The sequence below is a fragment of the Micromys minutus genome (assembly GCF_963924665.1).
Source record: "Micromys minutus genome assembly, chromosome: 9".
Lineage (NCBI taxonomy): Eukaryota > Metazoa > Chordata > Mammalia > Rodentia > Muridae > Micromys > Micromys minutus.
The window spans coordinates 57,609,955-57,626,631 of record NC_137978.1 but is presented as its reverse complement, the minus strand read 5'-3'; the positions used below and the strand labels follow the sequence as shown (position 1 = coordinate 57,626,631).

The window sequence follows — 16,677 nt, the reverse complement described above, 5'->3', positions numbered from 1 at the left end:
GTGTGTGTGTGTGTGTGTGTGTGTGTGTGTGTGTGCGCGTGTACAAGTGTCTGGGGGTACAGGAGGGAGAACAACCAGGGGAGACAGTTGTGAGTCTGTGGCTAACACCAGGCACAGCTTCCTGCTCGTGAGTTTAGTCTATGACTCACTGAGGGGCTGACCCAGAACACTCAAGGTGTAGAGAAAAGCACAGGCAAGAGTCAGGCAATAAAGGTCCTGGCTGGGACGACTGCCAGGGAAGAACAAGGGATCTCATTGCCTAGAAGCAGCCATATATGACAGGGCCCCTAGAGGCCATGTTGTAAAGAGCTTGCTCTGTGGCTGTTTCTAGGAGTTCACTCAGAAAAGAATACCAACAGATTCTCTCTCTTAGTAGAAGCTGCCTTCCCCCAGTACATCTCAAGCCACTGCCTGCTGCATATCAACCCTCTGATGTTTCTTCAGTCTGAGGTGCGTGTGTGGTGTGTGGTCTCATTTAAAAAAAAAAAAAAAGGTCAAGGGCTGGAGAGGTGGCTCAGTGGTTAGAGCACTGACTGCTCTTTTAGAGGTCCTGAGTTCAATTCCCAGAAGCTACATGGTGGTTCACAACCATCTGTAATGTGATCTGATGTCCTCTTCTGGTGTGTCTGAGGACAGTGACAGTGTATGCATATACATAAAAAGAATAAATAAATCTTTAAAAAAAATCAGATAATCAAGGGTCTGGTAAAATGGTACAGTGAATTCTTGCCATGCAAGTGTGGCCTCAAAAACACAGTGGATGTTGTGGTCCTCCTGTAATTGTCGAGTTGGGAGATAGAGATGGAATCTGTGGCGCGTGCTAGCTCGCCCAGTCGAATGGGTGAGCTCCAGGCTCAAGTGAGAGACTACCTCAAAATACTGAGAATTGAAGAAGACATTGGACATTAACTTCTGGTCTCAGTGAGCATGTATGTGCCTCTGAGTATACACACACACACACACACACACACACACACACACACACACACACCACTGTTGCAGAAGGCTGTGCAATGAAAACAGTGCAGTTGTGTCAAAAAGAGTCCATCACTGTAGGGCCAATGGACAGTTGCATTTCCCTTGATGAGAAGGGGGTGGGGAGGGCTATTGGATCCTCACCCGACTTTCTAGCTACTCCTCCAAGACATCTGTACAAAGCTCTATCCAAATTGCTCCTGGGGGCCTCAGTGTGTCTCTGGAAGTACTAGAGTACTTGGCTGTGGAAGACTCTAAGAAGGGACTCTATGCAGCTGTGCGGAAGCCACTGACCTTGCTGTGTGAAGACTTTCCAGTGTGGCTGCTTTGGGGCCACCATGTTCCCTGTAGGAAAGTTCAACAAACTCATGGGTTCCCCAGGGTGAACTTGGTTAGAATCATGTTTTGGTTTGTCATTAGAACCTTTGGAAGAGGGAGGTAGGCCAACACAGGGACACTACATGAACAAGCAAATAAAACAATATTCATGGGATGCAGGCACTGGGGCTTTGGAGATACAGTTTCTGGCTCATTCTCTCTGGGTGCATCCAGTGGGCATGTCAGGGGCTGAAGCCTGTGTTGGCTGAAGCTGGGCTGCTTCCTCCCAGAAGCCTGCCAGGCATACAGTAAGTGTTCAGTTAGCAGTCTGGGCAACCCCGAGGGCCTTGCCTTTCAAAGGTGAACCTTCTGTTTGCAGAAGCAGGGATGTCAGCTTGTTGGGGTGTGAGATGACAGGGTTGGGGCTGTCCTGGGAAATGGGGAGGGACCAGATTTAGATTTTCCGTCTGTGGCCCCTAAACAAGCCACCATCCCATCTCTACCGATAGATAAAAGAACAGCAGGACCTTTTCTGTACTAAAGGGCTGATGGGCTAAAAGGTGCGTGGTGGGGTTGGGTAGAGCCAAGGACTGACTGGGTTAGACTGGATTTCAACCCTGATATATACTTAATCATTCATTCATGTTCCCCACTTGGTGTTTTGAGGCAAGGTTTCTCTATCTAGCCCTGGCTCTCCTGACATTCACTAAGTACATGAGTCTGGCCTTGAACTCACTGAGCCCTTCCTCCCTAGTGCTGGAATTAAAGCACACACCACCATATCTGGTTAACTTTAATCTCTTTACCGTCTCTTGTGTATCCTTAGCAGAAGTCCTCACTCACTCCCACTTTACTGAGCTGTTCCTATTGTGCATTTCCTAGGCACCAAGGGACCAGCCGGGACAGGATGATGTACCTGTGCCCTAGAGGACTGTAGAACGCAATGGGGTGAGCACTGACTGGACTGTGTAGGAGCCCCTTGGCTTCGAAGGTAACTAAACTGGGTTTGAATCTACCACACTCCCTCCTAGCTGTGAAAGGTCCTACAAAACTCATCTCCCCCTACAAGGCCATGCGTACCTGTAGACACAGGTTGCTGACCCTGAGTAGCCTTCCAGTAACTGCTAGTTTCACAATCACTAAGCGTTATTAGTGTGAGCAGCAAGTGATCCCTGGTGAAGATTTGCAAGGTACCTGCACAGGTGCTGAACTAGCTGTCAGAGAAGGGGGTGGGGGTCAGAATAACAGCTGATGCTATGTAAGGTCATAACCAGCATCTTTAAAAGTGGTCAGGATAGAGCTGCTGTGGTTAGTATTGGTGGTCCTATAAGAAGAAAAAGAGAAACACCTGAGCACACAAGCACGCACGCACGCACGCACACACACGCACACACACACACACACACACACACACACACACACACACACACACACACAGCATTCATATTTACTCCTTATCTCTTACTATGTAGATTTTGCCAGCAAGGTTATCATCAACTGTGGCCCCTTGACCTTGGATGAGAGCCACGGGCCCAAGGCATCCCCTTCTCTTTATAATGTATGTGGTGTGTGAGGCTGAGTCACAGAATACAGACCAAGAAAGGCACTAGCCTATGGTCTCCCACATGAGGTTCCTGGTGCCATTGTTGGCACCAGGAGAGGATAAGTGAATTGCACCTACTGGGCAAGATCCAGGGCAGACCACCGACCGGCTCTTGCTTCTGACAGGTGACACTTCATTCCTGGCTTTTAACTTTCTCAGATGGACCAGAGCATTCCTACCTTCCTGTGTTCTACAGGAGGCTTAGAGACCAGAGATCTCCCTGCTTGCTAATTGGCTGCCCCTCTTCAGGGTTATGATTGTGGGCTGTTTCCTATGTCTCAGAAACATGTGGGGACCAGGTGATTTCCCAGGCTACTGACCAGCAGGTGGGATTTTCCATCCTCCCAAGGGTTACTTCCCAGTTTCTCCTCCAGCACCTAAAAGTACCGTCCTGGAGGTGGCCCTCACAAGGACCAGTGGCTGGTGGTCTCTCAGTATCTCTATCAGCCTACAGTGAGAGTGTGTGTGTGTATAAGGAGGGGCCTGTCTCCCTGCCCACCCCACCTCTCCAAATGCTCCATCAGCAGGGCTGTAGGGATGCATGCTGGCCTTGGGACTACCACTCAGATTGACAGCTACTGTGAGCTGGCTGATGAGGTCAGTTCTAAGAAACAAGACTTTCTGGATGGCTTTCTTTCTCTATCTCTGTTTACCTCTCAGCCAAAAGAACTCAGGAGAGGACTGCTCTTACCTAAGGTCCCAAGTATATTTAAGGAACAGATGAAATGCATTAGAAGCCTGTGCAATGCTGATCAGACTGAGCCTGTACACCTCAAGTAGGCACATACATGCTGCATGTCATAGGGGCCATTTTATATCGCTCATATTAATAAGCTCCATGAGGAAATGCAAACATTCACGTGCAGCCTGGCTCTAGAGTCTAAATGAGTGAGTGATCTAGAAGCCTTTGGTTCCTCTGAGCAGGTGTCAACTTTGGGGCTGCTTTCCCCAGTGTCCTACCACTGAGAGTAGAAAGTCTGTGAGATCTGGGATGGGTTGATGGAGACAGATCTGCTGAGGGGAGGCCCAATCAGGGCATCCTGTCTTGAATGTAGTGGGTACCTGTCTTCAGCGCTAGTCCCTTCCCCACCATTGGAAGAGCGCCTCGAAGAGGAAGGGGTGATGGAGAGAGACTCGGTCACTCCACTAAGAGATGCTGGAGAAAGACGCCCAGAGCTACCAGAGAATTACAGGTGGAGGTGTCCAGCGAGAGCAGAGGACTCTGTGTAAAGGGGCGTGTCCTCGGGATGTAGCCCCGCCCATTCCCGCCCTTCCCCACCCCCTGGTCGGCCCTAGCTCCTAGCCCGGGGGTTTCGCTTTCAGTCACCAGCTAGAGCACAGCAAGGCACTAGAGCTCCAGGCACAAGGGCGGGAGCCGCCGCTGTCCCTATGGCGCCCGTCGCCCTCTGGGTCGCTCTGGTCGTCCAACTGCAGCTGTGGGCCACCGGGTACACAGTGCCCGCCCAGGTGGGTGACTCTTGGGGTCACGGGGGACAGATGCGCATCACAAAGTGCCCATCCCAGCTACTGCAAAATTCCGGGACAGCATGAGAGGCCATCCCATCCCCAGCAGACACGCGCCACGCGCCTCTGGGGACCCCTTGGGGACCCAAAGCCTGGCTCGTTGGGCTTGAGGTGGTTCCCGACAGCCTCCTGTTCCAGAAACACCCTGTGGCTCTCTCCGCGAGTTTGGTCAGGGCTCGAGTAACACCCAGCCAGGCTCAGGAGCACGGTTCAGCCCTGCGAAGTCCCTTCTGTCCCGCGGTCTTGAGGCGGGAAGGACCCGGGCCACTGCCCTACTGCCTGAGCGGGTTGCCTCTTCTGAAGACTTCCTTCTCTGCGCCATGGTTTGTCTCTTTCTTAGAAACACTGGGATTGCTAGGTGTCGACGAGGCCAGGAGTCTAAGTAGGCGCCGTGGAGGAGTGAGCCAGTTCTCTGCCAGTTACCCAGATTGCTTCCATGGATGTGTTCAGGGGTCATTTCAGAATGTTCTCTGTGTATGGGCAGAGAGGGCAGCTACCCAAGGAACCTCGGGGAAAATGGAAAGACTAAGGATTCCAGTATCCGGTATTCACATCACTCACACAAGAAAAAAACGTCTACAGAGTTGTCCTTTTCGTTTTGTTTTGTTTTCCTCCTTTCTGTCTCCGTTGACTTTAAGACAAGGTAGAGAAGGCAGATTACAGGTGCGGAAAAGTGGGGCCCAGAGAAACTACCTTTTCTGAAGGGAGCAGAGGGAACCTGTTGCCCTGATAATGCTTCTGCTTCCTGAGCTCACCCTGATGGACATGGGGGGAGGGCAGGGTGAACGGTGGCTTCTGTAGTGTCCGGAGGTGATTCAATGGCCCCAGACCATTAGCTCTTCTCGGGATGGACAGGGATGGACTCACCTTCGGTGGATGTAGGTCCTCAGGGAGGTGTTAAGGATGGACTCGGGATCAGGACAGTCCCAGTTCTGAGGGCTGAGTGTGAACGTGTGTGTGTGTGGCCATCAGCCTGACTGGGGACTGTGCTCTGATCTCCGAGGAAGAATAGGTCTTCAGGCACTGAGCTGGGGTCTGCCCCTGGGGCCAGCGCATAGAAGCTTCTGCACCGGCGGGGACACATGAGGCTCTGTGGGATCCAGGTAGAACAATGGGGGTGACTGAAGGAGCGTTCCTCACACTTCCTCTCCTCACCAGTCCCAGGTCAGTTTAGACCTTCTGCTTCTACTGCTGTGGACTCTTAGCTAGTCTGTCCCTGTTCTGACTCCCACAAATCCTCCTTCGATGGAGAGACCTTTCTCAAGCCCAGACACCCCTTTCTGGGAAGCCTTTGTGGCTCCTAGTGGTGGAGGCAAGACCCTTCCTTATCTTCCAGGTATTCCAGGCCAGATGGAGGTATCTGGGCTGCCCTGCTCACACGGATCTGTGCATTGTGAAGCTGATAACTACATGTCTGCCATTGTGCATGTATGAATCCTGCACACATATTGTAAAGCCCAATTCTCCAGAAAGGCCTGTACACATCCCCACGTAGACATGACCTGCTCCATAGAGCACGGATTCCACGCTGTCTTTTATTCTCTGTACGTCTCTATGTCTCATCCACCTCAAGGGTAGGAGGGACCCTGAGCAAAGAAGTGTGCAAGCCTTCCACAGTAGCTCCTGGTTTGGGACACTCAGGGGCCAGATACTGTGTTGGGCACTATGTCACAGATTGGCACTGAAACTTTCCTTCCAGCTGTTTCTACAAGGGGAAGGGGGTACCATTGTCCCACTGAAAGGTGTTCGAATGGGTGACAAGCTGTGGCATTTTCCAGGACCACAGAACTGGAAGGTGATGGGATGAGATTTGAAGACAAGTTGCTGGCCTGACGGGTGAGGACATTTAAGTGGCTTCCAGGGGCAGCAAACTCTCTTTATCCTTCACCCATTCAGACTTTCATTTATTTGGCAAATAAATGCTTGTGAAACAGGGCAGGGGAGCACTTGTTCTGGTCTTACTTAACCGGATGGGTGTCTCTGGGAGTCTCAGAGCGTAGGGCTGCTGCTTGGTGCTTGCAGCCAGAGTCGGTAGCGTCCCAGGCTGCTCCCGGAGTGGATCGGGTACCTGCAGTACTGCTGAGCCTGAGAGCTCTTTTCTTCTTACCGCCTATCTCTGTCTTTCGCTCACTGACTGAAATCCTTCTGGGGCATCTGCACAGTGAATGTGGATGTGGCTTGGTATTGGGACCTTAAGATGGCAGTGGGCAGGTGGCCAGGTACCCTGATATAGTGCCATCTATCCATCAACTCTCCTGACATTCGTTCATACATCCTTCACACACTGCCCACAGCCCAGGTCTAGGAAACTGTCTCCAGAACCCCAGAACCACACAGCCAGGATGTCACACACTTCACAGACCTGGGTTTTGCTCAGAACCACCCTTGTAGCACGGGTTAAATTAGCTGTTGTTGAAGTCCTTGAAGTCCAGATCTTCTTTGGACATCTCCAGTGCTGGGATTACAGCTGTGTGCCTATAACACCTGACCTATGTAGGTCTGCATGTGTGTTTCCCCCATGCTAGGCAGCACTTTACCAGCTGGGCTCCATCCTGAGGGCTTCTTGGGTTGAAGAATTGCCTGGACTATTGTCCTGGAGCCTGGCCCAGTGCCTTCCTGAAGCATTTGTCTGTCTTTGGGTGACGCTTTGACACATTTTGGCCCTTGCTACCCAATACTAGCCAGGTATTGCTTGATAGGCAAAGGGGAGAGTTCACCCAGGGTGTCTTTGTGAGGAGAAAGGAAGATATTTGCCATCATTCTTGGTGTATGTGTTACATTTCTTGTTGCTCTTGCTGACAACCTAATCATAGCACTCAAGGTGGTACAGGCAGGATTATCAATCTAAGGCCATCCTTGGGTACATGGGGAGTTTGAGATAGCCCTGGGCTTCATAAAACCATATCAAAAGAAAAAAAAAAACCCAAAACATTTGGCTAAATGTCAGAGATATTGGCTGACCTTTGTAGTGACTTGTGACTCCATTTTATAGCCAAATGTGTCAGGTTCTGGTGGCCTGCCTCCTTCAACATGTCTCTGGGCTTCTTCCCACTGCTGTAGCAGATTTGATGAGTTGGAGACCCTCTCTCTAAATAGCTCACACTTTCTACTTCTACCTACCCTGGGTTATGGTTAGGTCATCCCAGAGGTGGTGGCTCAGAACCCTGGAGTGGGCAAGGAGGGGAGTTGGAGGTTGGCACTGGGAGAGGGCCCAGTGAGCAGAAGTGAGGTGCACATGCTGTACCCCTAGTTTCAGACACTGTGAGGCACCAGCTTCCTTGGTCAGGGCCCAGGGCCTGAGCCACACGGATGTCAACTTACAGCCTTCGTCTGCTGTCCAGAGGCTGTGCAATCAGAGCCTCCCTCATTCCTCTGTATGGAAACACACCCGTGGTGGTGGCCAGGACTAAGTCTTTGAAGTCACTGGTGTCTGTTTGAGTCACAGGTAACCCGTCCTGATTTGTTTATATGCAGTGTTCATAGCTAGGAGGGGCTCAGACCCCCATCAGTGGGAGCCATATGTTCCTAAAGCTTAAGCATCGGTTATCCAGTTGCCCCACGTTCCTACTTGAATGAATTTGCTGCTTAGCACCCCCAAAACCAACTTCCTTCCTGTCGCCTTTTCCTGCTGTACTTCCTGCCCCATGTCCCCTGGCTGGGCCCCTCAGATCACTTGCCTGGCTGGGGTCTGGGACCCTGTGTACCAGCAAAAGCTATCTAGTCAGAGAGTTTCCATCTTGCTTTTTCAGTGGCAGGTGCTAAATGCCATTTGGGGATGATGAGGAATATGCATGATGAAGTTGGAGGGAACACAGAAGGCTCTGTGCTTGACAACCTGTGAGTTGTGACCCCTTAGGCATCACGGAGGTCACCGAAGACCATCCTGTATATCGGATATTTACATTATGATTTATAACAGTAGCAAAATTACAGTTTTAAAGTGGTAACAAAAATAACTTTATCGTTTCAGGTGTGTGTGTGTGTGTGTGTGTGTGTGTGTGTGTGTGTGACCATAACATGAAGAACGGTATTAAAGGGTTACAGCATTGAGAACTCCTCTTCTAGCTCATCCATACTTGTCAGTAGATCCCAAGCTCTCTCAAACCCCTTCCATCTGCATTTGTGTGTGAGAGAGAGAGACACAGACAGACAGACAGAGAAACAGAGACAGAGAGAGAGAGAGACAGAGAAACAGAGACACAGAGAGACACAGAGAAACAGAGGAAAGACTCCATTTACTTAAGACCCAAGATGGGAAAGCCATCTTCTGAACTGAAGCTGTCCAGTTCCTTACGCCCAAGTGACTTCTAAGATGGTACAACCTTGAGGAAGGATCACAGGCTGAGCGTTAGTGAGCAGAGTTTTGCTGTGTGTCCTTCCTCGGGTTATTTAACCTCTCTGAGCCTAAACCTTCTAACAGCACTAGTCTCAGTGTTCTCTCAGAAGGGGTGGAGCTTTTAGCTACAGGAGTCACAAGAAAAAAGAGCTGACGTCTCTCTCCCTCCCTCCCTCCCTCCCTCCCTTCCTCACTCCCTCCCTCCCTCCCTCCCTTCCTCACTCACTCCCTCCCTCCCTCACTTCCTCCCTCCCTCCCTCCCTCCCTCCCTCCCTCCCGCCCTCCCTCCCTCCCTTCCTTCCTTCCTTATGTATGAGTGCTGTGACTGCACATGTGTAGGGATGCTTGTCTGTATGTAGGTGCATGTCTATGCCTGAATTGATATTAGATGTCTTCCTTGATCACTGCAGTTTATTTAATTGAGGTGGGTCTCTCACTGAGCCTGGAGTTAGTTGGTCTAGCTAGTTGGTTTGTTCTGGGATCTCTCACTCTGCCCACCCTGTGCTGGGTTTATAGTTAGATGCCCCATTTTATTTGTGGGCCTTGAGGTTCTCAGGCTTGTAGGAAAGTGTTTATCCCCAGAACCATCTCTCCAGCCCTTCTTTCTCACGTTACTCCCGTTTGTTTTGGCTAGAATTATTTCCCTGTCTCAGGCCCTATTGGCAAGATTTAATGGCTGCCTTTCCGCTCGCTCGGAGCTGGGGTGCTGATGTCCCAGGCAGACCTGGAAGTCTTGGGTTTCCTGCTCCTGTCCCCTAGAACCTAGTACCTTTGATATATCAACAGTGAGGCATGCCCCCAGATGCTGAGGAAGTCACTTTCGTAACAGCGAGCAGGACCAGCTGGTAGCCTCCAAGCTCAGGAAGCCCAAGTGGAAAGGGTGTTTCCTCAAAGAAGCTTTTTGTCGTCCATTACAGGGAACACTTTACTTGGTGCTGATTCTGGCCTGGCATTGTGTCTCTTTGTCCTAGAATGCAGGGCAGGGTCTTTGGGGTTTGGGCCCCACTTGTCAGGTGGGGCAGGGGCTCTGCAGCTCTGGGACCTACGCCTCTGATACCTACGCACATCTTTTTCCATCACGGGACCTTGTGATGTCATAGCTGACTGTGACACCGTTGTGGTTTGGACTGCTTGGCTGTGAGCCAGGGAAGAGGAAGCTGGCTTAGCTTACCAGCAGAAGGCTGAGGGAGAGTGTGTCCTTGCATCCCTAGTGTGAGCTGGGTTAGGACTTTGGTGGGAAGGTAGCTGGTGTGTTCAAGCCTTGTCAGCTTAAATGGGGTGATGGCAGACTCCCTGACATCTCTAAGGTTTTCCACATCCATCCTGTTTCTTCTTTTTTTTTTTTTTTTTTTTTTTTTTTTTTTTTTTTGTGATGTTTTGTTCTTTTGAAACAGTGTCTTGCATTGTACTTTTTGGTTGGCCTGGAACTTGCTTTGTCGGCCAGGCTGGCCTTGAATTCATAGAGATCCACGTACTTCTGATCCCCCAGTGCTGGGTTTGTGCCACTACACCTGGCTCTTTTTCTTCTTTATAGAGGTGAAGGGGTTAGGTTTGTGGATGCTATGCTGTTCCTCATTTAAGAAAGCCTGCTCCCATCCCACACGTTCAGTGTGGGAGGCTGCAAGAGGTCACACAGCCTGAGTGAGTATGTTCTCCTGTTTAAACTGGAAAGTGACAACATCCAGTGACCTGCTGAGAGGTGCTGGGTCCTTGGGAGGTCTAGGGGACTACCACTGTTCTTTTTGGGACCCTGGGCCTGGGTTGATGCAGCCCCTATGTCAAGACACAGGGAAGACTTACCACTCACCACTACTGGTGGTGTTTGTCAGGGAGGCTGGGGTAGGTTGTCTGGTTTTAGCCTTAGGACCATAGTAACCTAGAGTTCAGAAAACTGAGTCAGTCTGGTGTTAAAAGCTGAGTGGGAAGGAACTTAGAGGTAGTCTTGCAGGCCTTGTACAAAGACATTTTTTTTTTTTTTTTGTCCTCTGGGGATAGGGCAGAGACTGTGCATCCTGAATTCTCAAGTCTGGTGTGACTTCCACTTTGGGCTGGAGTTGGGCTTCCAATTTCCTTCCCTGTTCTGAATCTTTATTGCTCCAAGCCCGACCAGGTCAGTGAGGACCTCTCAGAGCCAGCATTGGAATCCAGGCCTGCGGCTGTTGGTATGTGGGTGGGAAGCTCAGGAGCTTGGAGCAGATGATGGAGTGTAACTCTGGACTGGACAGTGGATCTATGAGGAAGGGCTCTGGAATGTTGACTCAGATTGCAGAACTCCTGCCAATGCCCTAGCTGTGCCTTGTGCCTGGCCTCCCACTGCTGACCTACAGCCTGGCTTCTGTCTAGAGCTCACAGAGCAGCCAGGGTTCCTAATGAGGCTGTGACCAGCTGCTTGCTCTCAGGCTGCCTGTGCCTCTGGCCATGAGTCCTGCTGTTTCCTGCTTTCTCTGGCAGGACTCCAGTCCTCCCCACTCTTTGCCCCTCTGGCCTCCACTCTTGCTTCACTGTGGCTTGGTCCTGTGGTCACATCCTTACCTTGCCTTGTTACCCATTTGATTCTCCCCATAGTCTGCCCTCCTGCAAGAACTCCTGGGGAACTTTCCTGGCCCTGAGTCCCAGAGCAGGGCAGACTGGAAATAAGTGGATACCAGGTGGAGGCTGGAGGGACTGGGAGTAGGCTAGAGCCTCTCGCTGGACAGGAAGTTTGCTAGATTCAACAAAATTACAGTTCCAGGGGATTTGTTGCCCATGCTGGCCTCTTTAGCCACCAGGCACGCACATCATGCATAGACAAACATGTAGGCAAAGCATTCATACACATAAAAATACATTTATCTTTTTAAATGTTAACAATGTAAAATGTAGCAATATAAATGTAAAAAATGTAACAAATATAAAAACAAAAAAGCAAGAGACAGACTGGGGATACAGTTGTGCAATAAAGAAGTCATGTGTAATAAACTAATACTTCAATTGATTGATGACAAAAAACAAGCCCCAAAGAAAAATATGTCCTTCAAGATGCCTGCTAATTAGCGATGTAGTTTGAGTTCAAAGCCAGACTTCCATACTGTTGTCTGTTGTCTTCTCATAAGAAGATGAGCCACCCATAGTTTGGAGGCAAGGAGGTAACCGGGAGCTGAGAGTAGGTGGGCTGATTATCTGGCTGTAGTGTGAAGGTTTGGAAAGGCTGGAGGCAGGGAGGCGAGGCTCACTAGGAGGCTGTGGTGGTGACTCAGGTGAGGTAGGAAGGACAGCAGAGGTGGGGGGAGGAGGGGGAGGGCCGAGAGAAGCAATGGCTGGAAGTCAGGGCATATTTTTACCAGTGTCCCCATCTTCCCTAGAGGTTTACTGCTCAGCCTGAGCTGGTTGACGTGTTTTGGTCATTTAATTGGCTGGGCTTGAAACCACTGTGTGTCAGAGAAAGTACTTCTGATCCTCCTGGCTCTCTACCTCAGTTGCTGGGATTACAGATGTGTGCCACCATACCTGTTCTTTTGTTTTGTTTTGTTTTGTTTTGTTTTGTTTTGTTTTGTTTTATGCAGTGCTAGGTATAGAACCTGGACCTTCATGGGTGTTAGACATCCTCTCTACCAACTGATCTGCAACCCAGCCTTCTTTGGACCACGGTTAGCCATAGGAACGGCCTTGTCATAATCACCCTGGTCACCACTCTGACTGGAGTAGACTTGAAACTGAGCTGTTGTGTTTGATGTCTCCTGAGACCAGGCATGTGAAGAGCTGGGTACCGCTCATGTCTCGGGCAGGTGTCTATTAAATACATGCAGCGGTAATCAACAAAAGCAAAAGTCCTAATTTCCTGTCTAATTTCAGAGTTGGGTCTGATGCACTGAATGCAAGAAGCCCTTCCATTTTTAGCCAGTAGGGCAGCAGGCCACTACTTTTGCCAGAGGAGATGAAAAAGCCAGGCCTTCTCGTGTTCTTATTGTTCTCCCAGCCAAAACCTAGCTTCCATCTATAGGCTGCAGAGTCACACTTTGGCTACCACCCACATGTGATGGTGACTGGTTGAGGCCACCACATGGGCTGTGAAGTGAATGCTGCACTTCAGTTTCTGGGGACACTGCCTTGTCCATTTCTTGAACAGTTTTCAAGTGCACCAAACGCAGCTCAGTGAATAGGAAATGGCAACTTTTGCTTTTGTTGATTAGCATATCGTCTACTTATTAGACACTTACCCCAGCCATGTGCACCACCTGGTTCTTCACATTCGTCGGCTTGGCTAATCAAGACACTTCATATGGTGGGCACGGCTCTGTTCCCATTTTGGAGGTGCCAACACCAAGTGGAAGAGTGAGAGAAGAGGAGTCAAACCAGGTTCTGGCTCAAGGATAGATCACAGCAGGGTGTCAGGGAAGACACAAGGAGAGCAAAGAGTTAGCTCAAATATGCTCTAACCTGGGAAATGGAGAAACGGTCTTAGGTTGTCACAGGAGCCTACTGGAAGAATCTGTGACTTCCATCTGGGGTTCAGGGGCTTATATGAAAGAGATGGTGGTGGGGCGAGTCTGAAGAAGCTGAGGGGTCCACTATGCAGAAAGTATGGTCAGAGGTAGCAGCAGAGGTCGGGGTGTGGGAGTCAGATGTTCTGCATCAGGTGACAGGTGAAGGCTGGTAGCAGATGCTGGAGAAGTTTTGTTTCAGCCTGAGGAAGGTGACTTAGGTCTGTCTGCAAAGGGACATATGCTAGACACCAACAGTGAGGAGACTAGCTGGCAGGAGTTGCCCAGGTGTTGAGGAGAGCCAGTTGGAGATGGAGAAAGCTGTATCAAAGGGCTTCGGGGTGTTAGCGGAGAGGGTGGGGCATTCTCTGTCGCTGAATCAAGTATTATTTGGGGGCAGAGCCCTTGTCATGTAGCCTGAAGCCTGGCCCTAAGAACCGGATCCCAGTGTGGGTTTCCTGTCTGATGCAGCTCACTTCTAAAGCACATCACAGGCAGCAGTTCGGAGGAGGGATGTATCACCCCTGGGCCATCTACCTGTGATGTGGTTGGTCCTTCCTGACACCAATGCTCTTTGTTTCCATGATGGTTGGCAGGCCTGGCTGCCTGGGCCTTGCATGGCTGTTACAGCCTGGCTTGATGTGGCTGTACCACCCCAGTCTGTGGAGCTCCTGTAAACCTTCAAGATCAAGACTTAAATGCAACCCCCACACCCACCAGGCAAATGATGTGGCCTCTCTAGTGCTTGAAGATAGCTTCCGGCTGAGTGGAGGGTCCTTGGGCAGACACCTATGTCTGTCCCCAACAGTTGTCTCATTTGATCTGGGAGGTGGTGGCTTTTTTGCCTGGAAAGAAACATCAACCAGCTCTTCACCACTCTGTAAAGCAAAACAAAATCACAGGGCATGAAATAACTCAGTCAGTGAAGTGGATGAGCACAGGCTTGGAATCACAGCACTGGGGACGTAGAGAGAGGCAGTTCCCTGGGTCCACTGTGTGGCCAGTCTAGCCAAATTGGTGAGCTGCAGGCCAATGAGAGGCCTTGTCGTGAAGCCAAGGTAGACAGTGTACTAAGAAGAGCACACGCACGCACACACACACACACACACACAAACACACAAACCACACACACACACTTGTACCTCCATATGCACACACAGGGCAGCTGTGTGTCCTTCCACATGCTTGCACATGTGTACCTGCATACACACAAAAGGGTACACATGTTCATGTTCACCCTCCCTTGTATACCCATATGTGCACATGCACCTGCACATACACAAACAGTTGTGCACACACACACCTCTGCTCAGACACACACAAATCACAGGTTATAAAATTGTCAGAGCCGGGGAGGTTGATCTAGCCATGATGAGTTCTCAGTCTGTTCCTGCACTGCATCTCCTGGATCCTTCATTTCTGCATTGTGAAATGGGCTTTGTTTTAGTTACTTTTTGATTTCTGTGAAGAGACACCATGACTAAGGCAATTGATAGAAGAAAGTATTTAATGGGGGGGGGGGGCTTGCTTACAGATTCAGAATGGAAATCCATGACTGTCATGGTGGGGATCATGGTGCTGGAACTGTAGCTGAGAGCTTATATGAGGGAGGAAAAGAGGGAGGAAGGGAAGGAGGGACACCTCCTGGCCTGGGCTTTTGAAACCTTGAAGCCCTCCTCCATGCCATACCTCTAAATCCTTTCCAAAACAGTTCCAACTACAGACATGGCTTTCACATGTATGGGTTTATGGGAGCCATTCGCATCCAAACCTCCAAGGCTTGGTTTAGAGAAAAAGGTGGGGAAATTCATGTGAGTGTCCCCAGAATGGCACCTCACACAGTAGGTACTTTCTCTGTGCACATGTTGCGTTACAGGTATAAGCCTTACTGGTCCTTCTAGCTTACATAAATGGTGGTGCTAGTGGGTACGTACTCTACACAAGCTGGGAGCTTTTCCATGCCACCTTCCCTATCTTGCTCTATACCTGCCTCAGTGATAGATGCCTAGGATCTTGCCATCTATCAACCATTTGCCTCTCAATCTGCCCATCTCTACATCTATCCATCTATCTATTCATCCATCCATCCATTCACCTATCCATCCACCTGCCCGCCCACCATTAATCCATCCATTCTTCCATCTCTCCATCCATCCATCCTTCTATTTTTCTTTCCCTCCCTCTACTTCTGCATCCATCATGTCCATCTCTCCCTCCCTCCAGTTTTTCATCTATCCATTTCTTTAACCATCTCCACCCCTGCACTCTCTTTTCAGTCTTTGCCTACCACATACAGTAGCTGGTTAACTCTTCCCTGTTCAGTAGGTGGTTCATTTTTACCATAGGTTTCCAGTTCTGACCTGCAGCCTTGTTTGCCTTTTGTTTTGTCTTGGTTTTTGTTCATATGTTTGTTTTTAAACAGAGCTTCTCTATGTAACCCTGGCTGTCCTAGAACTCTCTATGTAGACCAGGTTAGCCTCGAACCCACAGAGCTCCTCCGACCTCTGACTCCTGAGTGCTGGAATTAAAGGTATGTGACACTCCACTACTCCCTGCTGAAGGCTTTATGTTTATGACTCACGTAAACATGCTGACAGCATCAAGTGCAGTTGGGTTCATTTCCTCATTTCTCCGTGTCGGTCCCCATGGACTGGGGGTGGGGGTGAATTTATGTCTCTCCATTTAAAGCAAAAGATTAGTCCTCCCCAGCCTCCTGAATCTCGGGACTTGTTGTAAACTCTCCCTACTGCCCCCATCCCTACCCTCATCCCACTGCAGTCCCTGTAGTGGCCCTGAGGCCCAGCCTCCATGGCTATGTTTTGGGGCTTTGTATAGCTCCCCTTGCAGGAGTGACCTTTTGTTCTGCATTGCGTAGGGGCTTTCTGTTCCTCATTGTTTAGTCCTGACGGAGATTGTGGCTTTTTTTTTTTTTCCTCTGTCCAAGAGAATAAACAGGCCTGGAGGTTGTTGAGGGAGGCTTGGGCCTCTTTGCAAGCTGCTGGGGCTGGAGTCACACATAGGAGCAGGAGAAAGCAACTGAGAGTTTATTCAGAGTGAAGCTGGGGACAAGTATTCCCCCCACCCCACACCCCCCGGTTCATGGGTGGATCAATAAGACGGTCCAACTTGGCTGAGGCGAGGTCCTTTCCCATCAGGACCTCTTGGTCTGGCAGGAAGTTGTCTCTAGCCAAGGAAATGTTTCTCTGGGCCACCAGAAGCTGCCCAAGCACAGATGAGTTACCGACACCCAGAGAATAAACCCCAGGGTTGGCAGAAATAGGGTTTCCATGAGACGCTTGTCACCTACAGCCCCCATGCGTGGATTGGGAGGCTGCTATTTGAGAAAGTAGAGAGGGGCAAGGAGAAGGTTCTTCGTTAATGCGGCAAAGAGTTTCCCCTGGAAGGCTAGTCTGGGAGTTTTGCTGGGGACACTCAGGCCTTCTGTGTCAGTCAGAATTCTG

The 16,677-nt window shown here is 50.1% G+C and overlaps 1 protein-coding gene across 1 annotated transcript in view; it reads left to right on the top strand.

Annotated features, from left to right (window-relative positions):
- Positions 1-4,231: 4,231 nt before the first annotated feature.
- TNFRSF1B (TNF receptor superfamily member 1B) overlaps positions 4,232-16,677 on the top strand; it is a 29,312-nt gene continuing 16,866 nt past the window's right edge. The window contains exon 1 of the mRNA XM_080921277.1: positions 4,232-4,363. Coding sequence (XP_080777403.1) covers positions 4,286-4,363 — 78 coding nt within the window. The 5' untranslated portion in view covers positions 4,232-4,285. The remainder of the gene's footprint in view (positions 4,364-16,677) is intronic.